Here is a 25,697-nt window from a genome sequence, read left to right as displayed (position 1 = left end):
CCTGAGCCCAAAGTCCCAAATGCTGTCACTTTTCCTTCTAAGGAAGGTGTTCCAACATCTGATCAATCTTTCCAACTGTACAATATACTCCTTGAGATGTGGTGAGCAGCGTTCCCCCTAAGCTGCGCTGGTGTGCAGTATAGATCTTGGCAACCTGGAAGTTATGTGATGATATGTGATGTCACTGCTGAGCATCCAGAGGTAGCATTGTGACTCCGTTGCAATGCCATTCAGCAAGAGAAGGGATAAATGCACCAGTGTGGAGTCCTTACAGAGACTACAAGTGGTGACCAGAACTGAACACAGGATTTCCTTGCCTGATAAACCCATACCATGAATTTGCCTTCTTCACTACGGCAACATGCTAGGTTGATGTTTCACCATTATTCCTTTTTCAGTTTGTCACCAACAGTTCAGACCTCATCAGCATTCAATACCGTAATGTGGCTTCCTCTACTGTTCTTTTGCTCCAGAGAGTTCACCTGGATGTGACTGATAACCACTGTAGCCAGAGTAGTGCAGCCAATCACAACCAGCTTCCTGCCTCATAATTATGGCTCCAACAACGTTCAACTTTCAGGGAACATATCCCCCATGCCGCTGGAGGTAAAGTATCAACAGACGAGGGCTGTTCTGAAAGTACCATTTGACTGTTAAAAAAGCAAGAAAGACTTACGGAAAACAGTTTAATTCTGCTCAGAAGTTAAATACCATGGCCACACTACTTCTCCATGCAATCTCCATTGGAACTGAGGCAACTGTCATGTCGCGGGACAAGCTTCTTTATCCCCTCCATGAAAAACCTTCCCTCCAGGGAGCTCAGCCTGCTGGTAGCCCATTCTGCAGGTCGCTGTGTGTTTGTGTGAGCGCACTGTCATGCAGAAGAAGCAGCCCCATGTTGGCATTCCTCTCCTTTTGTTCCTAATGCTCTCATGCCTCCCAGGTGATTGTTGTCCTTTAAGGTCTATCTACTTATTCTAGGACTGCTAAATTGACTCAAGAGCCTTTGGTGCCAGAAGTCCAGCTATATACTGGGTCATTATCCACAAACCTGTGGACACTCACAAAGGTCTCTAAAAGGTTAATGAGACGGGACTTTCCTTTGCACGCTGCTTCTCTTTCAGCAAGGCTTATTCTCCTGTGTATGCTTCATAATTTTATTTTTAATTATGCTTTTTACCAGCTTACCTTGGATAGATGTTAACAGGATCCCTTTTTAAATAACAGTGTTATGTTGGCTAATTTCTAGTCCTCCAACTTAAAAGACAAGGTACATGTTTTTGTGAGATGACCATCAATTTCACATTTGAGTTCCCGAAGAACTCTTGGGTGGATGCTACCAGGATGCAGTGATTTGTTAATTGTTTACTCAACAAAATGCTGTAGTACAGCTTCATCACTTATCACTTCAATGTAACTCAGTTCCTGATAAGATTCCAGTTTATGGCTGGAAAAACTGTATTAATTTACTTTTGTTTCTCCTGCAAGGTTTTTGAATGGAAACATCCCCCCACACAAATTTGATCACCTTGTTTTATTACAAAGATATTTTTTTTCCAAAGATTCTGCCCATTCCATTAAACAGCAGGTAAGGAAAAAACACACATCCACAAATAACATGACCAAGTTAAAAATATATTACAGTGGAGTTGGGTTCTGGACAACCCTCAGCTTCTGGTTTTTAGACAACATCTTTTTTCAATGGTTGTAGCAAATATTTGGACAAAGTATTAAATAATAAAGCATATGCCATAACACACACGTGTGGAGGACAATCCTTGTAGCAAACACACACGCTCAGGATACAGCAACCTGTGAGGGAGACACAGGGATCAGCCCCTCTAGTCTAAGGGCCTGTCCAGACAATAGCTTTCTTCAGTCCCAATTATCTAGTCAAACTGTGCTGATGCCTCCCAAAATCTCAGCTGTCTGATCAAGCAAAATCTCCAACCCTGTCTCTGTTTTCCTTCAGCTCCCTCCTCTTCCTCCCAGTAATCTTTCTTTTCACATTCCTGAGTTGGCCCTCAGTGAGCACATGTGTAAGCGGCAGCTCTTCACAGTTAAAAAACATAAGAATTTTGAAGGAAAAAAAAATCTAAGTTAAATTGTAGCCCAGCTACATTTCTAAAAGTTTCTCTTCCGCAGCCGTTTTCTCAGCAAGCACATGTAGATGTCCTCAGTGAGTGTAATCTTTGCAGTTTTGCTTTTCAGGTTGTATAGTCCTCTTTATTTTTTGCACTGAATAAAATCTGTACTTTTTATATACAGATATATAAAATCCATCATGACACTTCAGTTTCCCATATAATACACTACACTAGGCATTTCTGAAAAATATACGTGACAGAGGATAACTACCTATAGCAATAAGATTTTAATTGGAGGGGGGAAAAATCACACACCCAATTCAATTTCCACCCAAGAGATAAAATTTTAGCCTCATAAACTATGGCAACTCCCCTTTAGACCTTGCCTGTGGTGAGGTAGTGTAGTATTTTTAAGCATTATTTGGCAGTTTATGAGCTTGGCATTGTCAGCAACATTAGCTGGCTTCAGCACTCATGAGAAGTTCAGTTTTTCTTGTGTGCAGCAGCCATTGCCTTCAGGCAGCTACCGAAGAGACTAAAGGAGAATTCTGAGCAAGAGCTAGGACTATTGTGGTTCCTCCTCACAGCAGAGAGAGAATAATGCTTCCTACTGTAGTTAACGTAAAGGCAGATGGGGAAACAGCTAGAGGCATTACAACTAGGTTTGAATGATACTTTACAGTAGCAAATACCAAACACTGGGTAAGATGAAATCAGTGGGCATACTTTAGGCCCAACTGACACATTAGACCCTAATATATGCCATATTACCCCAAGAACTCTTCTTAAAAATCAAAGGCAGCTTTGGGATTGGATGATTTCATTTGTTTTCCTACGTAAACTACTCTGTAAACTTTTTTGTTGAAAGGTAGTATACAAATATTTTTAATAATAATAATGAGCAGAGGAGTGGTGTTTGTGCATGTGCTTAATCTTTCCATTTCCAGTCATATTTCTGTTCCAAACTGACTTCCACAGTTTGCTTGTGGAATCCTAAGGATTCCAATGTATGCTTGCAAAGGTGTCAAGAGGAATTTGGAGCAGAAAAGGTCTGGCAGGGAAAGGGTTAAATACCCCCCCCCTCTTCCCCCCAATTACTTTGTACTGAAAATACCTTTGATTAAAAAAAAAGATTGTTGGGACCATGTTACATTGATCAGCATGTGATGTGTCATTAGGGCTTTAGGATCAAATTATTTGACTTAACAGTCTAATCCTACACAAGTTTACTCCTTTAGGTCAGCAGGGTTTACTCCCAAGTCAATGTGCAGAGGATTGCAGCCTTGGTCAGATTTTACTTCTGGTTTCAATTAATCTGAATAATATTATTTTGGATCCATATTAGTTAACCGAAGAGGTAAACATGTCCTTTTGGTTCTCAGTTACAACACTTCGCTGAATGCTTTTTGGACTGAGGAAATGAAGATCTCTTAGCAGGAGAAGCAACTTCCTTGCTGTGGCAACCCTCTTTCAGTTGCACTAGATTTATCTCCTGGAAAAGCTCTTTTGCTGTTTCGGAAGCAGAAATTCAGCAGGTGATGTTTTTCTCAGCATGAAGCTGCACCAACTGACCTTCTTGCCACAAAGCTCTAAAAAGCATAAGCGTTCTTCCAACAACCAAATGCTGGCTGCTATAGCATAAATCCTTTGCAGTTCTGCAACAATAAGTTACCCCCCCCCCCCCAAAAAAAAATCTATTCAAAATACAAGAAAGTGTTTAAAAGAAACTAACTGTAAGGAAGTTCTTGTTTATTTCAGTCACATCTTCCTACTCTGTCCTCCAGCCTTTAACAAATTCTATGGTCCACTTAAAAAATGATGCATTTTCCTATACAGGCACACAGTGAAGGGAACAAGTGTTAACTGAGAGTTCCCTGCTGCATGTATCCAAGTAAAACTTGCATTTAATGCACTGGCTTTAAAAAGCCAAACAAAATGTGTAGGACATGCATTCATGCTAAAAATGTAACTTAGGACATGGCAAAATGACCTTTGCACCATGCACAAAAGGCCATTACCTTATGAAAGAAGTTTGAGCAGGAGTAAACCCAAATTTTACTTTAGTGAAACTACCAGTGGTCTTGTGTTAAGCCAATTATGTTAGCTTTGGATTTATGTAGAGCCAAAAGTTCATTCAGTGTGTGTGGGGGGGAGGGGTGGGGTGGGCAGAACAAAGGGAAGGAAGTGCTTCCCTTTGACCCTTGCAGTGTATATTTTTCCTCCTCCTAGGGAAAATTATTCCTGGAGCCAGATGGGCATTTAGAGGAGAATTTGTCGACTGCAATTTGGTGTGCACAAACATCTGGGAAGCTTTGGGAAATGGGAACAGCTGCACTGATTTGTTCTTTTTCGAGATTGTCTGCTACACAATAACGATCCCTCCAGCAAGGTAATAGCCATTTCCGTTGGGGGGTAAAGTGCTTTCACATGTCACGACTACTTAGGAAGCAACTGCATTGTCTAGACTGCGAGTTCCCCACCTCTTTCCAACGTTGGATGAAGGTGGTTATGTTACATGTACAGTACAAAAATAAAAGGCACAAAATACATCTAATGCAGCAGACTGTGTACAGTAAATGGGTTCCCTGATATTTAAAGTACACAGAAGGAAGAGGGGCATTGTTAGAGGGAATTCTACAGATACTCTGAGGGCTTTTCGAAACCCTTCATTCATTGTTCTCTGAGGTGTTTCTGATTTTTCCTAACTGCCTCAGCATTGCTCAGTACTGATCTCTAATCCGCATCAGTCTCTCTGGGAAAATAAATGAAGGGAAAGATGGCCACTTTGAACAGCGTGTAGGAGCTCTTTAGAAGAAACTACTACATTTGGCGGCGCAAGTCTTGTGCCTCTGTCTGAAAGATAAAATAAATTATGGGTGCCGTGCAGTGCAGATCACATAAGGGATATCAGGCTGTTTGGTAGACAACTCTCACTTCACCAGATGGTTTAAGGAGATTGGCCAGACCCACCATCAAGTTGGTTCCTTAGTCACCATATACATACAACAGGTTACATACTGACACACAGATACTTTGAAAGGGTATTCCCTAAAGGACAGTGCACTGTAGAGAAGGTCACTTCTAGACGTGGAAGCAGGCCTAGGTTGCCACCTATGCTTCACTGCAGCACTCGTAAATATTGTCTTCCATGAGTGCAATCACTTGCTCAAATTTGTGCTGCAGCTGCATGCGCCTTGTTGTGGAGTTGAAGTCCAAAGCGTTCACTATCTGAAAGAACAAGAACAAGGAATCGTTCTTTAAAAAACTAAGGTCATGCAGTTGGTTTAAGATTCTTGCATTCACGGGGCAAGGAATCATTTTCTTCATTCCACCACCACCCACCTGTTTAGGCCCATGTACCCAATAGCTCTCAGCTTGGCTTTTGTGGAATAAACATTTACTTGTGCTGTTTACAGTATTGTTAACAAGTATATTGTTTGAATTTCATTCACTTATGAGTTCTGTAAAAAGTGAATGAAATTCAAACAATATACTATTTCAAAAATATTCAAACAATATACTGTTTCAAAAATGTTCCCTTATCTTGAGGAGGTTTCCAGGGCTTTAAAAGCCCCATGGGATACAGCAGAGGTTCTCAAACTGTGGGTCGTGACCCTATTTTGGGTGGGTTGCGAAAAGGTGGGCAACGCCATCTTGGATACTGGCAAAATGAGCTGGGCGGCGCAATTTGGAAACTGGCAAAATGAACTGGGCGGCACCATCTTGGATACTGGCAAAATGAGCTGAGTGACACCATCTTGGAATCTGACAGTGGGCGCCACCATTTTCCAAGCCTGCATGAGTCCTGCAGAGAGAGAGAATCTTCTCTCCTCTGGGTCTAAAAGACCAGCCTGAGCAGACGCAAATGAGCGAGGCAGCACCTGTTCCATTTCTCCAGTGAGCGTGGCTGTATTGGCAGGGCAGAGCAGAGCCTGTCTCTTGAATTTCAGGTGGGAGTCTGAAGCTGTCCCTTCCCCCCCCTTGCTTCGGATGGGCTCCTTTGCAAAGATTCTTGCACAAAGTTTGGGAGGGAGGATTCAGGGCTTAGAAAAGGGTCTTCCTCCCATAAGCATCTCTGTGCACTGGTGTGGCTTGCTCCCATGCACGTTTGCGACCCTCCTAGGCTGCTGCAAGGGACTTGTGCCAGCCTAATGCGAGGTTAGGATTGTGCCTTTAGTTATACAAATTTTCACTGAGAATGTAGGTTGGTATATTTCCTGGTCTGCACCTGGTTAGAATAAGAAGGGTTTCTGATAATTGGTTGTCAGTGTCATGATAAAGTGGAAATATGCAGTGAAAAATCATTATCTAGGCTTGTGGTAATGAATCAAGGCACAAAATGAAACATCACACAGTCATTTCATCCACACAAACACAATCTGCTCAACCTCAACCCACGTGAGCACTGAAAGGGGAGGACTGTTTCCACCTAGACAAAGAAAGTTGCCTACCTGATTACGGTATCTCTTGGCATACTTGTAGATTTCAGACATGGCAACATTGGTGTTAAACTCATTCCGATATTTCTTCATAAGAGATAAAACAAAAGGGGAACAATACTAATCAACATACAAAACCACCTTTCAGAGCGCGATACCATAGTCTCTCGAGACTGAAGGTTGCCAACAACACAAAGCGTAATTCATTCTATTTGACAGAAATCAATTGCACTAAAATGGTACTTGGATTTGATTGTGTTGTAAGCTAACATCAGCATATTTGAACTCTGGTTCCCTTCTAAGTTAGTTAATTAATATGTGACATACATAACTTCTGAGCTGTGGAAAAAAATGAAACTCTATTATAACCAAGGTCAGTCCCTTGATGGATTAATGCTTGCTTTGCTTTGATTCTTCATATTGTTTGAAAGAATATAATTTAGAATCTTTTGCAGATAGAACTTAAATGATATTTAAACAATTTTGAAATAATTATTTCTATTTCTTGAATGTGACTAAAAGTCCTTGTTTCTCAAATTATGGGATGTCATGCTATTCCTGCTAGTGTAATAAGTCACCACTATGAATAGATATAGGAAGTACTGGTACAGACACATTGTGGGAGAGCTGTTTTCTTACCCTGGACTCCTCTGCTAGGTGTGCATTCATTTCCTGTTCACTGAGGGGTGGCATGTCGTTGATCTGTTTGTAATATCTCTGCACTATTTTTCTGTATTCAGGAATCTCCTTGGCATACAATAATTTGTTAGTAGGCGAGTCCTAGAGAGGAAAAATCAAAAGAGAATTCACGGATACTTCATTGATTCTACGTCTAATGATTGATTTTGCTATCTGACTTTCATTTGGCACAACAACATCGGATTAGGAACATAATATACAAAAATGCTTAAGAAATCAGCTTTGTTATATGGATTTTGCTCATCCAATGCAGGTATGCAATGGCATGTTCAGGACATGAACACTATTATATTGGCAACCAGAAATTGCGAAATTACAGCATACGTATGTCAAACAGAACTAGATGGCCTCTTCTTCTGGCTCCCCTGGGTGCCATCATTTTGGATCACGTGAGATCTTGCATGATCCAAGATGGTGGTGCCCAGGAATGCCGGGAAAAAGTGGCCAACGTGAAGAAGGGCACCATGACCCTCAACAGTTTGAGAACTATTTGTATAAGGGAGCTGGAGAAATTTACACTGCTTTAGCAAGTAATTGCACATTATAAGTGAAACTGCTAATATTTAAATGCCGAGCAGCTTCATCAGGTCCCACCTCCATTTCTTAGCTCAATTTAGTACCACTCCTACCTGTTGTAGATTAATCAAAAAAGATTAGTAACCTTTAGTCTCTGAAACAAAGGTAAATGATCTTCTGGATACACCAACTGAATTTAGTAGATTTTTACATTGTGGCAAAAAGCAGAAGGATGGGTCCACAAAGAGAATGTCATACTGCATACACGTGCAACTTTATTTTGATGAAGGAGATTTATTTTCCCCACTTTACTCAACAATGTTGTCTTTTATGCTATTTCTGAAAACATTTCCATCTGTTGTCTGACCGTAGCTGACCTACATAGTCCTAACTTACAGTTTGACAAAGAAAAATTGTAGGTATTTTATAACAGATGAAAAAATGTTCACCAACCCAAACATGCACAACTTGCATCTCTCTCACATTAATCTCTCCAGTGAAGATTCCCAGTGCTTTCAGCAGAGTGGAGCACTCAGCTACAGTGGTTTGTGTGAGCTCACTCCACACTGCAGCTCTGCATCGCACACACACTATATATATGCCAGCACATAGAGGGATGTGATTTACAACATTCCCAATAAAACTTACTTATGCTGGAAAGTTTCAGATGTCAACACCAAACATAGCAGAGCCATGAGGAGGACAATAAAACACAATGAAACTTTCTGTTTCAGAGATTGAGCTCAATCCTGAATCCCCTCACAAAGTGAGAAAGCATGAGATGTTATACTTGGCCAGAACTAGCAGCTTCTATTTGACCTATGTCATATAAACTAAGATGCTGAACCAGAGACACCTTTTACCTGTACACATGGGCTTCTGTGGTACAGCTGGGTTTTTAATTTCCTTACTGTCAGCAGCAGCAAGCAATGCTGTCCCCATCCCCTGCTGGAATCAGACAGCTGGGCTAAGGATCAATATCTATATCACTGATATTTAGCTATAATTGTACTTTAAATCTTCCTTTCCTTACCTGGCCTACAGATGGAAATTTCAGCAAGTTCCTAGCTGTACTTGGTGCATATGACACCATGCTGTGTCCAGTGTTCCATGCTGAATGCCTTCTATGACAAAGGGCCCAATCCTATCCAACTTTTCAGCACTGAAACAACTGGGTCAATGGAATGTGCATGGCATCACCCTCAATTTAAAGGAGCATTTGTTCTCTTAAGCTGGGGCTGCATTGGCTCTGAAAAATTGAATAGGATTGGGCCCAAAGAGTTTCCTATATGACCACACAAGAATTGCTGTTGTGAGTGAACCTGCATAGCCTAAATCTGTGCTGTCACCACTAGGATGATTATTTATTACACAGGTCACACATGGAGGCCTGAGAACAAGAAGTGGGAAGAACCTCTAAATGGCTGGAACTCTAGTAAAGTCCAGCCTGGATTTCATGAGCTACTAGTTGCTTAACTGAACAATAATCTCTTTTTTAGAGCATGAGCCAAGCAGTAAAGCAGTAGGAAGGTGAATGCAAACTCCTGAATACCCAAAGGCAAAACACAATGTAACTTAACAAGAAAGAGATTTATTCAAAATGGGAGACTCAAAGCACCGCCCTGAGAATAATAATGAAAGCATACAAAATTTGATAGTCTTCTAGCTAAAAGGTGGAACTATGCCAAGAAGACATTCCATATAATTAATGCTTGTAACACTCAAGTTATGGAATGAAGCCATTCCATAAGCCAGAATCAGAGTTCCTGTGGTCAGGAAGCCTCCTGGACTCCACTGCAACTGAGCCCACAGCTAGTGGAACAAGAAGAGGAGGCTGCAAAATACACTCCCTACCCTTCCAACTATGTAAGCCAAAGGAAGTAGAATTGATATGATTCTTCTTGGCTGAAGATAACCAGAAGTTGTGGTTTTCGGCCTGAGAAGGGCCTCTGGACCTGACTGGAGCACAGCTGGGTTGGGAAGGTCCAGGTGGCCCTAAAATCCGAGGATTCCAGGTGGCCCCAAAATATGCAGATTAAAACATCAGCAGATTTTGGCACCCACAGGGTTTCTCGGAATGAAACCCCCCCCCCACCTCTGCAGAATTGTTTTCTGGCAAAAACTTTTCTCTATAAAATATTTGTATGCTTGTATTGGAATCACTGAAGATCTGGTGAGGAGGTAGATGTGGTGTCAGCAGTGGCCCCTTTAAGGGTAAGGCCTGGGCATCCAGCAGAGTGTGCTGCACAGCTGCAGCCACTTGAAGGCAATAGGGCCCTCAGGGATATAAGGAGCATCTGAGGCAGGGAGGAGTTGTGGATTGGATTGGAGACTGATCTCAGACTGTGACTTGGCTTATTGACTTTGACTTGGATACTCTGACTGATTTGACTGACTTACCTGGAATCTGACCTTGGGCTGTGACTTGGCTTATTGACTTTGGACTTTGCCCTGGATACTCTGACTGACTTTGACTAACGGACTGCTGGAGACACTGGAGTTTGAAGTGTGGCTGCTGTGCCCAAGACCTGCTGATGACCCAGGGTCTGCGGTAGTGGTGGGAGGCTGCTGGCAGGAGAGAGGACATCTGTAGGTTGAACAGGCGAGCTACCCTGGAGGTGGGGTCCAGCAGGACTGCAGGGCAGAACCAGGGTCATTTGTTGGGGGAAAGAAGGGGAGCTAATTTGCTTAAAGTGGGCATAATTCTCCAGGCAGAGCTTGGACTGGGAATCTGGCAAAACAATGCTCATTCATTTGAACAATGTGAGTGGGAACATTTATTAGTGATCTGTGACATCAGCAACACTGCACTGATAGCATATCTGGCATGGTTAATACATAATACCAATTAAATGGAAACAACTATATATACTGGCTTACATATCATTACAGTTTCCATCTTTGCTTCTAATTTTTTGTTTGCATACAACTGCAAATTAATTTCCCTTGTTCAGCAAAGTTGATATCAATTTCCAGACAACAGGAAATATTTGTGTAGGACAGCAAATGAAAACATTTTCCTCACTGGCAATTTTGTACCTTGCCCAACTGTAGATCAGAGATGGAGCAGGCATCAATAAAGGCCTGGGCTATTACAGACAGGCAGGCATCTATGTGGTCGGTTTTGTCAATGTCAAAGACAAACTGAGGGTTCTTCAGAATGTTGACCCAAAACCTCAGAGGTAGGCTGCAGAGGAAATACAAATAGATAAGATACAGTGGTTATTATTCTGCCACGTCTCTATTAGTGTGAGAGAAATAACAAAGAACTCGGGGGGGGGGGTCACAATACATAAAGTTAAAAAGGCAAGTTAGAAAAGCAAAAAAGAATAGTCAGTTCTCATTGTTGGAGTTGGTGCAACTCCTTCTGCTGCCCAGAGGGGGCAGGATGCTGTTCAGAAGGGGTCAAACTATGGCCCAGTGATTCTGACCTTTCTACCTGTTCTCTCTGTGATCCTTGTCGGGTGTGGCCCTAACCCTTTATCCTTCCCTTCTCCTTTGAGCACATTCTCTTGTCCCCTGATCAGTGAGCTGTTAAGATGCACACACCAGGGCTCTGATGCCCATGCCATCTTGAGCATAAGGCATGCAGGGCGAGGCAGCTCCAGGGCCTTGCTATCTGAGTGTTAGCTGAACCTCTGATCCTAATCAGATGCTGTAAATATACATTCGATGGAACTGTAAGCAAACTTCTTTTGCAACTTTAACAAGCCATTGCTTCTTTTTCTTTTTATTGATTAGCAGTCAGCTGGATGAGGGAGGTTCTGCTGCTTAAGGTACTCTGCTTCCCCCATCACCAAAGAGGAAACTATTTTAATTTCCTCCAACAGTTTTCTGCTAGGATTAGGTCCATGGAAAACCTAGTGGATACCCAATTAGCAAATCATGAATCTTTGAGCCTATGGGAACAATAGGGTGAGGTTCCAGGGGACCCACTTCACCATACACTCTCTGAACTTTATGAACCTGAATCTTATCTTGAAGTCTATGGGGCTTGGTGATAGTGAGGGCTTATCAACATCTCCAACATCTGATGCTTCCTCCTCCATGCTGGCTATCCCTCAACTTGTTGAAGGTTGCTGGCTCAACAATGAGGCCTCAGAGTTCAGCAGTAGTGAGCGAGTTGCTTCACCTGTCGTCCTCTTCTACCTGACTCTTTGCTCCTTCCCTGGGCTTTCCCCAGCTCCAGAGCAGTCCTCAGGTAGCCTTCCAGAGACCTCTCATAATTGTCAGGGTTGTAAAGGTTCAGTTGGAGTTCCTGAAATGGTGCCCAAGATGGTGGGGCAAGTCTGGAAGCAGACACAAATGTGCCTGACAATTCTCCACAGACCAATACCAATGCCCATTTGATGTGGAAATTGACCCAGTTGAGACAACTTTCTAAAAACTGAGGAGTATAATTGGCTGGACATAATTAACACAACTCCCTTCCCTGATGGCCATATTCAGTATAGGCGTCTCTTCCCCTCCCCCTGCACGGTCCTGGCACTGCCTTCTGCTCAAGGGGTGGCAACTGTCTCTTCTCTTCCCACAATTTCTCTTCTCCCTGCATGCCTCACCCTACCCTGAGTGCACCAGCAAAGTATTAGCAGATAATGAGAACAGAGCTGCAGATAACAAGAGGTTATCTCTCTGCAGACGCGTGTGGCCTCTGGGAACCAAGTGCCTCGGGAACTAAGTGCCAGGTATGGCACAAGAGTTTAGCATCTGGGCGAGGAGAAGGCAAGGAGACCTCTGAGTTTTGGAGAAGGAGAGGAGGAGGAGCAGGAGGAGGAGGTAAGTGTACTCATTCTAATGCTTTGTCTTTCTAACTCCCTGTCTTCTAACCTTAACCTTACCTTTAAAGCAACCTTAAATCAAAATTGAAAGTTAGCACCTAAGGGAGGTACATAGGGCTACTCCGAGCAGGAGCAGAGTCCTACTCATGAGTAAGAGCCCAAGGGTCAGGCATTTAAATCAAAGTTGAAAGTTAGCTGCACCTAAGGTAGCACTTAATCGAAGGAAGGGAGGAGGATAAAGTGGAAAGCAGGTTTTTCTACTTGTTTAAATTAAACCTATACTTAACCCAGGTTAAACCTAATCTAAGTTAGAACATAACCTAAACAGGTCAGTAAATTGGGACACAGGATCTAGAGAGCAATAAATAATTAAACAAACCCAAATAAAAACTAGCTTGAGGTTACAAAAACAGTCCAGCCTAAGAGAACAGAACTAGGAGGGAAAGGACCTAGGAAGGGCCAATTCCCAACCCATTAAGAGCCCCATTAGGCTAATCCAAGCAGTCCATTCAGGAGCCTGCAGAGTAGGTCACGCCCATCAGCAGCCATTTGCCTTCCTGAGCTTTTGTAAACTCACCTGGGAAGGCCAGCCCCCTTTCAATCAGGAAGGAAGGAGGGAGGAGGAGCCAGCCAGGAGTATAAAGCTAGGCAGGCCATTGCATGAGGCTCTCTGCAGACGCGTGTGGCCTCTGGGAACCCAGTGCCTCGGGAACTAAGTGCCAGGTAAGGCACAAGAGTTTAGCATCTGGGCGAGTTCAGCAGCAGGGCGAGGAGGCCAGGGCCCCATACACTGCCCTTCCTCTTCCCTAGAGAAAAGGGCTGCTATCCAGTGTACAGTTTTTAAAAGGACCCCTAAATAAAACAACAACAACAAAAAAGCTATGCAGTCAGACAGCCAGCAGCAGGGTGGGGGCTAGCCAGTGTTCTGCATTGAGTGCCACATGTATGATTATATGCCTCTGGGGCATAAGTCATGGGTGTGTCCTCGATGCAAGGAGCTCCAGGCTCTCAGGGAACGCGTCCGCTCCCTTGAAGCCTTGGTGGCCGACCTGGAGAAGCGCAGGCAGCCAGAGGAGGACCGTGGGGAGACTTCTGGGGACGATCAGGCTTCGTCCCAACCTCAGGCGTGCAGCTCCTCGGCTGCCCGGGTGGGAAGTCTCGGGGCTGGAGGACGTCATCCTGGAGAGGAGGGAAACAATCCCCTAGGGGGGATCCCTTCTCCAGGGGATGGGCCCGTATCCGAGCGCACTCGGGATACTCCTCGGCGGGAGGGGGGTCGGGGGCTTCTTGTAGTGGGGGATTCGATTATTAGAAACATAGAGAGGGGGGTTTGCGACGGATGTGAGGACCGCATGGTGACTTGCCTGCCTGGTGCGAAGGTTGCGGACATCACTTCTCGTCTAGACAGGCTAGTAGACAGTGCTGGGGGAGAGGTAGCGGCTGTGGTGCATGTCGGCACCAACGATGTGGGCAAGTGTAGCTGGGAGGTCCTGGAGGCCAAATTTAGGCTTTTAGGCAGGAAGCTGAAAGCCAGGACCTCAAAGGTAGCGTTCTCTGAAGTGCTACCTGTTCCACGCGCAGGGCCAGCTAGGCAGGCGGAGATCAGGGGTCTCAATGCGTGGATGAGACGGTGGTGTAGGGAGGAGGGGTTTAGATTCGTTAGGCACTGGGGAACGTTTTGGGACAAGCGGGGCCTGTACAAGAGGGACGGGCTCCATTTGAACCAGAATGGAACCAGACTGCTGGTGCATAACATTAAAAAGGTGGCAGAGCAGCTTTTAAACTGATCCCTGGGGGAAGGCCGACAGGAGCCGAGGGGCATCCGGTTCGGGACTCCTCATCCCTATGGGATGAGGATGGGGAGGTTAGAGAACAACAAGACAAAGGCAGGGTAGGAGAAGAAATTGGGAAAGGTAGGGTGATGGGATGTGATAGACGGTTTGGCACAATGAGAGGATGCGGGGACAAAGGAGCGAATAAGCAGCCCATCCTGGGGCATTCCGTGTATAAATGCTTTTATGCGAATGCCCGAAGTCTACGAGCAAAGGTGGGAGAACTGGAATGTCTGGTGACAAGGGAAAATATTGACATAGTGGGCATAACGGAAACCTGGTGGAATGCGGAGAATCAGTGGGATACCGCAATCCCAGGCTATAAACTCTACAGGAGGGACAGGCAGGGGCGTGTTGGAGGTGGGGTGGCCCTTTATGTTAAGGAAGGGATAGAATCCAGCAAAGTAGAGATTGAAGGTGGGTCCGACTCCACCATAGAATCTCTGTGGGTTAAATTACCCGGCTTGTGCAGCGATGTAATACTGGGGGCGTGCTATCGTCCTCCAGACCAGAAATCTGATGGGGACCTTGAAATGAGGAAACAGATCAGGGAGGTGACAAGGAAGGACAGGGTTGTAATCATGGGGGACTTCAATTATCCTCATATTGACTGGGTCAATTTGTGTTCTGGTCACGATAAGGAAACCAGATTTCTTGACGTGCTAAATGACTGTGGCTTAGATCAGCTAGTCACGGAGCCCACCAGAGGACAGGTGACTCTGGATTTAATTTTGTGCGGTACGCAGGACCTGGTTAGAGATGTAAAAGTTACTGAGCCATTGGGGAACAGTGATCATGCTGCGATCCGTTTTGACGTGCATGCTGGGGGAAGAATACCAGGCAAATCTCTAACAAAAACCCTTGACTTCCGATGGGCGGACTTCCCTCAAATGAGGAGGCTGGTTAGAAGGAGGTTGAAAGGGAGGGTAAAAAGAGTCCAGTCTCTCCAGAGTGCATGGAGGCTGCTTAAAACAACAGTAATAGAGGCCCAGCAGAGGTGTATACCGCAAAGAAAGAAGGGTTCCACTAAATCCAGGAGAGTGCCCGCATGGCTAACCAGCCAAGTTAGAGAGGCTGTGAAGGGCAAGGAAGCTTCCTTCCGTAAATGGAAGTCTTGCCCTAATGAAGAGAATAAAAAGGAACATAAACTGTGGCAAAAGAAATGTAAGAAGGTGATAGGGGAGGCCAAGCGAGACTATGAGGAACGCATGGCCAGCAACATTAAGGGGAATAATAAAAGCTTCTTCAAATATGTTAGAAGCAGGAAACCCGCCAGAGAAGCGGTTGGCCCTCTGGATGGTGAGGGAGGGAAAGGGGAGATAAAAGGAGACTTAGAGATGGCAGAGAAATTAAATGAGTTCTTTGCATCTGTCTTCACGGCAGAAGACCTCAGGCAGATACCGCTGCCCGAACGGCCCCTCCTAACCGAGGAGTTAAGTCAGATAGAGGTTAAAAGAGAAGATGTTTCAGACCTCATTGATAAATTAAAGATCAATAAGTCACCGGGCCCTGATGGCATCCACCCAAGGGTTATTAAGGAATTGAAGAATGAAGTTGCAGATCTCTTGACTAAGGTATGCAACTTGTCCCTCAAAACGGCCACAGTGCCAGAAGATTGGAGGATAGCAAATGTCACGCCTATTTTTAAAAAGGGAAAGAGGGGGGACCCGGGAAACTATAGGCCGGTCAGCCTAACATCCATACCGGGTAAGATGATGGAATGCCTCATCAAAGATAGGATCTCAAAACACATAGACGAACAGGCCTTGCTGAGGGAGAGTCAGCATGGCTTCTGTAAGGGTAAGTCTTGCCTCACGAACCTTATAGAATTCTTTGAAAAGGTCAACAGGCATGTGGATGCGGGAGAACCCGTGGACATTATATATCTGGACTTTCAGAAGGCGTTTGACATGGTCCCTCACCAAAGGCTACTGAAAAAACTCCACAGTCAGGGAATTAGAGGACAGGTCCTCTCATGGATTGAGAACTGGTTGGAGGCCAGGAAGCAGAGAGTGGGTGTCAATGGGCAATTTTCACAATGGAGAGAGGTGAAAAGCAGTGTGCCCCAAGGATCTGTCCTGGGACCGGTGCTTTTCAACCTCTTCATAAATGACCTGGAGACAGGGTTGAGCAGTGAAGTGGCTAAGTTTGCAGATGACACCAAACTTTTCCGAGTGGTAAAGACCAGAAGTGATTGTGAGGAGCTCCAGAAGGATCTCTCCAGACTGGCAGAATGGGCAGCAAAATGGCAGATGCGCTTCAATGTCAGTAAGTGTAAAGTCATGCACATTGGGGCAAAAAATCAAAACTTTAGATATAGGCTGATGGGTTCTGAGCTGTCTGTGACAGATCAGGAGAGAGATCTTGGGGTGGTGGTGGACAGGTCGATGAAAGTGTCGACCCAATGTGCGGTGGCAGTGAAGAAGGCCAATTCTATGCTTGGGATCATTAGGAAGGGTATTGAGAACAAAACGGTTAGTATTATAATGCCGTTGTACAAATCGATGGTAAGGCCACACCTGGAGTATTGTGTCCAGTTCTGGTCGCCGCATCTCAAAAAAGACATAGTGGAAATGGAAAAGGTGCAAAAGAGAGCGACTAAGATGATTACGGGGCTGGGGCACCTTCCTTATGAGGAAAGGCTACGGCGTTTGGGCCTCTTCAGCCTAGAAAAGAGACGCTTGAGGGGGGACATGATTGAGACATACAAAATTATGCAGGGGATGGACAGAGTGGATAGGGAGATGCTCTTTACACTCTCACATAATACCAGAACCAGGGGACATCCACTAAAATTGAGTGTTGGGCGGGTTAGGACAGACAAAAGAAAATATTTCTTTACTCAGCGCGTGGTCGGTCTGTGGAACTCCTTGCCACAGGATGTGGTGCTGGCGTCTAGCCTAGACGCCTTTAAAAGGGGATTGGACGAGTTTCTGGAGGAAAAATCCATTATGGGGTACAAGCCATGATGTGTATGCGCAACCTCCTGATTTTAGGAATGGGTTAAGTCAGAATGCCAGATGTAGGGGAGAGCACCAGGATGAGGTCTCTTGTTATCTGGTGTGCTCCCTGGGGCATTTGGTGGGCCGCTGTGAGATACAGGAAGCTGGACTAGATGGGCCTATGGCCTGATCCAGTGGGGCTGTTCTTATGTTCTTAGGTAGGTGGCAATTCTACCCCTAGAAGATAAGCAAATTCATGGATAACAAATTTGCATATAGAGAGAACTGACTGTACCATAGAAATGACTAAACAGTAAGTAGGACAAATTGAAGCCCACAAAAAAAAAATCACAGATGTTGTTTTTGTTTGTAGAACCACTGGGGACCATGTGGGAAGGGAGATGGGTAAGCAAAATATTTTTTCTTTCCTCTCTGCCTGCATGGTGTCTGGCTGCCTGCAGGATGCAGCAGAGCCCATGCTGGTGCTGCTGTGCCTGGCTGGCAGCATTTAGTTAGGACTGGGAGAGCTAAGATGATGTAGTGAGAGCCAGGATGGCATAGTATTTCTGGAGTTGGACTTTGACTTGGAAGATCCAGGTTGTACAGCATTCTGAGCTCCTTGGAGGAAGCTCCCAGGTCATCAACTGACTGCCATTGTGACAGTGCAATCTGATGTCCTCTCTGTACCCCTTCACAGCAGCACCTCCATCTGGTCCTTAGGCATAGTATGAGTATATAGCCAGTTACCTTCTTAGCAGACGGAAACTTCAAAACATTCTATAGTATGTCATCAGCCGAGCCAAAGGCTAAGGAAGTCTGGTTTTAATATAGTGAAGTGAAAGCTTTACAATCAATAGCTACAGAGGTTTCAAGGCCTGCAGTCTGCATTTGCCTTGGGATTTTGCCTTTTATCTAATTTTGGATGAAAATTCATTGAGCCAATATTATTCTACAAATCAACATGTTCTGTGCGTTGTTTGCTTCTCTATGATTACAGTAAGTGCTTCAGCAGATTATCTAAAAGCTAGCTTTGATTTTTCAAACAGATATGTAGCTATCCATATGGCACCACATTTTATTTTTCCTTGCAATGACAGGGAAGTCTTTTTAAACGGAGGTGCAAGTGAGTTTTCAGAATGTGTGTAACTGCCCAGTACTGATTCTAGTATGGAAACAGGCGAGACTTGTGGCAACATGTTCCCTTGACTTATACCTTATAAAACAGTGTTTTTTCTTTGGACCATTCATGTAGTTTCCTTGGAATATCACCATAATGAAGTTTTGGAACACATCTCCTTACTTTCTTACCTGTATCTTTTTAAACTAGTAAACAACTGCAGTCCCCTGGATTGATGGGATTGGCCAAGTGGGAATATTCTTTGTGCATGAACTTCATGGTTTGACCTTCCAACTTTCTCTCTGGATTTTAACCTTTCTGTTTATCTAATAGCAGAGATTTTTATCTGCTGGAAGTTATTTCAGTGTTGGCAAGGATGCCAACCCTGAAAATGACAAAGAATGGAACTGCTACAGTACAGAGAACAGCAGCAGGAACATCTGTGAACATGTCTTGCTTCACCCACAGAGGCTGTTGTGGTTCATTACTCTTTTAGCTTTTCGGCCAGTGCTGCTGCCACAGGTGCCAAAGGACACGGACACATCTGCCCCTGGTAAGCTATACTGTGAATATCTACCTTCCCAGGACACATTGTCAACTAATAGACATGGGGAGGGGGGAAGGTAGACTCTTACTGATCATTACTAAATAGAACCAGGTAATCTATAAACAATGTGTTCGAATTCTCAACTTTAAAAAGCCTATGCACAGATGTCCTAAAAGAGAAGGCATCTATTAGAACTGAGTGCATTCATGCATAAATCTGAGGTAGCCTGCATTTGTAGAAAACTTGCTGACACTCAGTTTTGATTTATTTTTTGAAATTGAAGCTGGAATGGTTGTGTCCCCTGTGACAAGTTGAAAGGCATCTCTTCTGTATTCTCTGAGGAGCATATACTTTCTACTGCTGAGGAGTCCTGAGGCAATTTCCTGCTCCCTTGCCATTTTTCCCCCATTCCTTTTCTGTCTCTGCTCTCTCTTGAGAAACCACCACTGAAATCAACATGACTTAGTCAAGGGTACTTAGTCTTGGAATTACAGTACAATTCTCCTTTTTTGTTGTTTGTTCTCCCCCAAATGCCCCCACCATCTGCTGACCTTTCACCTCAGATCTAATACACTAAAACCAATAACATTTATTCTTCCCTTGAAGAATTCCCCTATTCTGCCCCCCCCCCCCCTATATTTTTGGTTCTGGATCTCTGAGCATTCCAGCCCTGGCTGACTACCCTTATTAACAATTTTAATGAATAATAATGTAGTCTGTGATAATTTTGAATCATTTTAACTGCATTTTGTGGGAGAGAAAAATAATGGAAAGTCTTTTTTCAACCTGTTGGTTTTCCAAATGTGCAACGTATCTGGATCAGAAATTCCCCGTTTCTCTGCTTGCTCTTCCAGGAAATCAAAAAAATATTTGATAGCCACAGGTGGCCTCTCCTCTCTAATACTCAGAATGGCTTTGAATAGGTCATCCAGGAATTTTTGCAGCGTGCCCTGAAAAAAAAGAACATTCAGCACAGGTGTAAGAAAGCAGCAGCTATGGTGATGAAGATATTACAAAGATATTATTTTAATGATACACCTTTTTGTTCAAATTAAATTGAAGAAATCTTGCTGCAAAATACTTGAAAGGAAAAGCAAAATAGAGTCTAGAATAAGGGGAAGGGTTAATTTTCTGCAGTGTGCTATAATTACTTTTAGTTTTCAGTTAATCTCTTTTGGCATTGAGATTCTCCTTTTCTGATGTCCAAGAGCACATCTGTGATTGTTCTGTGTGGTAAACAGTGGGAAAAACTACAGACCCCTGGCAATTCTTCTGATCTCTCCTCCAATAATGAATCAGAAAGCACTGGAATTGCAGACTGGTTTAAAGCCAAGCTCTGTATCCAAGTCTGTTAAGAGCCGTACTGATGCTGGAAATGGGACCTAGTCTCAATCTAGACTGAACTCTTCAGGACCACTGCAACAGACTCTCTCTTATGGCACTATATCTGAGCCTATGTTTGATCCTTTACCATGACCATCATTCTTCTCCATGAGTGTGAAGTTACTAAAATACATTAACACATTTTCCAAAGGATTCTGATGCCATTTACGCAAAAAAACCAAGAAGCAGAGTTTCATGACATGCAAGTACATACATCATCATCAAGAATTTTTATAAACCATTTTTCAACAATAGCAATTCACAAAGCAAAATAAATAAATGGTTGCTTTGACCAGGAATCTGGCACTCAGGTGGGGAAAAGCTGGATTTATTCATGCCAGTATTGTTAGAAGACTGGGCACCGTTCAACTCATAAGGTCTCCTACCTTTATTTATTACTTCTAAAACCATTTGGATCCTGCCCTTCTGCATATAAAGTGCTCAAGGCAGCTCACTAAACTAAATTAAATTAAAAATAAGTTTTAAAACAGTCATAACTTAAAAGAGTACAACACAACTGCAGAGATAGCAGATAAACAATCCAAATGTAACAAAAAAATCAGAATGCTAAGATTACCTTTGTGGAGAGCAATCTAGTTAGGTAGATTTCAGGAAGGACTTTTTTTCTATGGCTCTGTCGATGAGATTTCTTATTTTCATTCAGTTCATCTGTAGGAAGAACCTGAGCAATAGCAAAAAGGCAGGATTATGTATGGTTAAAATGATCATTTTCAAACATATGCTGCCAGAAAAACCTTTTTTTTTTTTTAAAGTGGGGGAAATGTTACACCCCATGCTATAAATTAGACCGGTAAGATTAGGAACTCTGAAACAATATTAAAATTCAGTTGTACTGTTTGCCAGCTGTGCTGCTTTATTTTCCTCCCCCTTAAGAATTAAGAACTTTGTTCTACACTTAGTTTATAATCTGTTCAGCTGTCTGAAACATCACCACACACAATGGTCTTTTCCCTTCTGGTAAGTGGCAGTTGTCATAAAGGTAAAATATTCTAGGAATATATTTAAGATTATGAACAAGATTATGACAGAAAATTAAGTTCTCCCCTTTTCCCTGCCAAACATAACGTGTGTTCAATTATTATCTTATTACACAAACAATGCAGGAACCACAAGAGTCTCAATTGCCCCCCTCAATGGGTCTGATCCTAGGCCAACAAGCTGGCCAGCTGACAAATGCATCAGTCTGCATGTGCTGTACATATGGAAAGCATTCCTACGTTTGCCTTTGACAATAAACTATGTGCAGCACTATTGCCTTTTGATTGTACATTGCTAAACTGCTGTAAGGCAGTGGAGGAAAATGGGGGCTTGTTTCATAACAAACACACTTGGCAAATTTCATGGGGCCAAGACCTGCCTCCCACCCATCAAACTATTCTGGTTAAACAATCATTTCCAAAGCTTTGCATGAAACCATTGAGATTTGTGTGTGCATACTGATGGAACTGCCCTTAATTTATCTGTACTATGTCACTCACACACTTTCCTAGTGTGTGGGTCCAATTCCCAAAGAGGCCTTTTCTAGAGAGGAAACAGGGGAGAGAAAGAAATGATCCCCTAAGGAAAATATACTTGGCCCACCCAAACTGGAGAGAATCATTAACCTGGACAGCTCTTGGAATAGCATACTTACCAAATGAAAGTATTTTTCAGTGTCCAAATCTTTCACTGAAAGAAGAGAAAAATAAAGAGAGAAAATGAAGAAACAAAAATAGCTTAGCTTGCTATTTTTCACAGCAAGCCTTTACTTAGAGGGAAAGTTTCAGCATTTCTAGGGCTAAGGATAATCAGCAGTAAACACATGATATACTGCCTGCACACATACCTCAAGTAATATTAACTAAGGAAACATTAACAAACCCAGAAGACATTTACAGGGAGTATGGTAGTGAAATCCTTGCACTATGGTCGGAGAACTTAATTCAGTGGATGAACTAAAATGGAAAAGCAAGAGATACTGGTGTTCAGCCTTACGCTTCAATTGCTAAGCTACACACATGCTTAACATTTGGCCTTGGCTGTCTTTCATTGTTGAACATTTGTCAACTGCTCAAAAATGGCTTGAACATACTTTTAAAGAGGATCAGACCCAAGTAACTCAAAAGAAGAAGGATTTCAGGTCAGAGTGGAAGAATGTTTTGGGGGGGACGGACTGCTACATGCAAGTATAATCTTTTATTAATTGCTTTAGCCTTCAGCCACAGCAAAATAAGAGGAAAATGAATTTTAAAAAGAGAGCCCAGTTTACTCCACTACCACTAGGCAGGCAAACTACACTTACTCTTTTAACATATGGAGTTTTACAGCAAAGGGTGGATGAAATCTGTGAACAATCAAATGCAGTGAATTCCATTTACACTGTATGTGTTTATTAAGGACAGCTGCTTGTACCAGGCAAAAATGGGTTATCACTGAATACAGATGGAAATGACAAAGGCTGCTGCTCATATTATCTACCTTACACCAGATAAGGTGGACTTCTCAACTACAAGAGGAGTGCATTATGGTTAAACAATTAAGAAACAGGTTCTGCTTTCCCCTCTAAACTGCCACACCTTTCTTTCTTGAGACCTTGTTTTTCAGAGAAAAATAAACAGAGGCGTAGTATTTTTTTCTTTGTGATCTTTGAAATGTTTGCTTTCAGTACTATCAGGTTTGAAGCATTCTCTTTGTCAACTTTCACTGTCAGGGTGTCACAAATGACTGCTGAAAACTTGATCCACCTACTTGCAGATCACTTAATCCAGCTAATAAGTCATTCAGCTGAGTGTCTGAAGTAGGTGGGGGTTGGCAGCTGATGCACCACAATAAAAAACGACAGCCATCCAAGCACAAAGGTCAACAAACAAGCCTGTTTAGCAACAGTGAAGGCAATGACCTCATAACATCCAATCTGATGACCAAAACTATATTATATTTATGGATGGCTCCAGGCCAAGGCCCCCTGATAGCTCTGCCAAAAACTGCTTGCTGCTGGTTGCATACCCATTTTTCCCCCCTCTCATGCAGATGGCTGCCATTCAAAGAATGTCATACTCAGCAGTGAACAGGGCACTAAGTGTCTCTGCTCTGACTTTCTCTTTGTCTAGCCATCAATCCTGCTCAGTTTTGTGGAGGACATTGAGAGTTTTTAGATGAATGGTGGAATTCAATGGCATAAATTACACAAGCTTAATTACAGGCGATTGTCACAGAGATGTGAGTCTTGCTAAGTCCTAGTTACAAACAATGTAACATCACAATGGGTGGATTACTTCCAAGCTACAGGAATTTTTCATAGTATTATGAGTGTCTTTACCTTGAACAGAAAGACAAAGAGCATTTTCAAAATTAAAGTTTAAATCACCTTTTAGGCTTCTCTTCTGGTATTTATGTGAATGTCTGATCACTGCTCATCCACAGTAGAAAATGGAAACTTGTAATGTGAATGAATCTTTTGGCAAATGCAGAATTTAACCAATTTCTGCCCAACCCACAGGTTTACACATTTGATCCCTGTTACGTATATGCAACGTTGGGAAGAAATAGCTTAAGCCTCACTTGTGAAGATGTCCTCAAAAGAGTGTTATGCTTTAGAGACGAAAGTGTTTATTCTGGCATGAATTTTGTAGGAAGGATTTGAAATCAACTAGATATGCCACTGAATTCCACAGGTCAGATTGTACTGGGCTGGATTAGGAGTTTACAAAACAGAAACTGAGGCCTGGGTATCCAAAACAGATTTTGGAAGGCTTGGTGGACTTTCGGAAGAACTGGGTCTGATAAACCTCTCCCAGGAAAAGGTCATGAAGGCTGCAAACTAAGGTACAAGACCAGCACATGGGTAATGGTGGAAGCCTGGCAATGCTTTTCCCTTATGCTCCTTCCTTTCTTGCTAAAAATCATTCCTTTTTCATCCAGGGCAAATGCAGGTTCCATGACTGTATTTTGTACAACAAAACTAGGAAAATGACATCAACCTGTGTCACAAATAACTTGGTTTTAGATACTGATATTCATTATTGATATAACACCACCAATGCATGTTGCACTTTACAACAGAATGGAAGATAAGTCTCTGAAGGACACAAATGAGACAACAGGGGAAGGGACAGGATGGGGCCAGGTAATATGGGTAACAATCGGTGATTATTTCAAGTACATATACTTAGATTAATTTGCATTAAGCCAGAGTAAATCTAGAGAGTAATGCCAAAGGCTTCACGTTTTAAGGAGGGATTTGAAGGAAATAAGAAAAGGAACATCCTTCAGGTGATCAGGCAGGGAATTCCAGGCATAAGGAGCAATGCCCTTTTGAGTTAATCCTGGTTGCACTCTGCACTTCTGGGACACCTCCCCCCCCTGAAAAACCATAAATCTATGACAAAAGAAAAGAACAGTAACTTACCTCTTCTTAAAGTGGTATCTTTCTTATCAGTTAAACTCATAGCTAGGGAGGCACCTTCAGGGATCTATGTACGCAGGAAGCACAAGGAAAGAGTACATTAAGAACAAAGAGCAGCATTGTCCTTTGTGACTCACATAAAAGGGAGGCAGGCAGCATTTGAGAATTAGCGAGCACAGGGAGGGTTAAGCTCACTCCTACTGCCCACCAATTCTTCCCTGCAAACCTCTCCCCCCCCCCCCACAATAAGCATTAGAAGATTTCTAGATTCCCATGTTTCCCTTGCAATATCTAGGTTTGCCCTAGACTCTAGAGTGCACATATTGTGGCAGTTTTTTGTAGAAGCTGCTTCTGATAATTGCATGGGAAGTTAGTTTATTTTCAGGGATGGAATACCAGGTAAAAATCTTTCCCAGCACAAGTGAAATGTGTTGATTTTATCTCTATTTGTTGTTGATTACATTGCTATTGTACCCTTAATGCGCTCATATTTACTGTTTTATAATGTTACGATTACACATTTTACATTTTATTGTGAGCTGGGAATCCTCTGAAGAGTGGGCAATAAATATTACAGCAGCAAAAGTTTTTTTAAAAAGCATGAACTTTCGCATATCTATGGAAAATATGTGAAGATTAGCACCGAGATAGTGTAAGAAAACCAAATAAAAGGTGAGAAAAATCCTGGTCAAGATACACCCCTGAAAGTTGCTTCTTTATTCTTCCAATAAAAATAATTGTGGAAAACATAATGTCAGAATAACATCTTCATGGGTTTTGCATGAAACAGATGTTGATAGGAAGCGAATACCACGTTTGCCGATCCTTCCTGCAAAATCCACAAGCATTTATCATTCTGACACCATTTTGCAATGTGTGGTATTCTGTGGGCAGTCATCCCAAAACACTGCTGAGGAACAATCTTAGATCGAGGTCCAACTGTCATGTGATT

General features: G+C 43.0%; 1 protein-coding gene across 1 annotated transcript in view; it reads right to left on the bottom strand.

Moving 5' to 3' along the window:
* Positions 1–1,519: 1,519 nt before the first annotated feature.
* PLXND1 (plexin D1) overlaps positions 1,520–25,697 on the bottom strand; it is a 187,940-nt gene continuing 163,762 nt past the window's right edge. Inside the window, exons 29-36 of the mRNA XM_066612970.1 lie at positions 24,749–24,812; positions 21,995–22,029; positions 20,918–21,022; positions 19,744–19,907; positions 10,781–10,928; positions 7,166–7,306; positions 6,539–6,613; positions 1,520–5,315 (exon numbers count right to left, since the gene is read on the bottom strand). Coding sequence (XP_066469067.1) covers positions 5,199–5,315; positions 6,539–6,613; positions 7,166–7,306; positions 10,781–10,928; positions 19,744–19,907; positions 20,918–21,022; positions 21,995–22,029; positions 24,749–24,812 — 849 coding nt within the window. The 3' untranslated portion in view covers positions 1,520–5,198. The remainder of the gene's footprint in view (positions 5,316–6,538; positions 6,614–7,165; positions 7,307–10,780; positions 10,929–19,743; positions 19,908–20,917; positions 21,023–21,994; positions 22,030–24,748; positions 24,813–25,697) is intronic.

The sequence above is a fragment of the Tiliqua scincoides genome, chromosome 2 (assembly GCF_035046505.1).
Source record: "Tiliqua scincoides isolate rTilSci1 chromosome 2, rTilSci1.hap2, whole genome shotgun sequence".
Taxonomy (NCBI): domain Eukaryota; kingdom Metazoa; phylum Chordata; class Lepidosauria; order Squamata; family Scincidae; genus Tiliqua; species Tiliqua scincoides.
The sequence above is the reverse complement of the archived record's forward strand: the minus strand, read 5'-3'. Positions and strand labels throughout refer to the sequence as shown.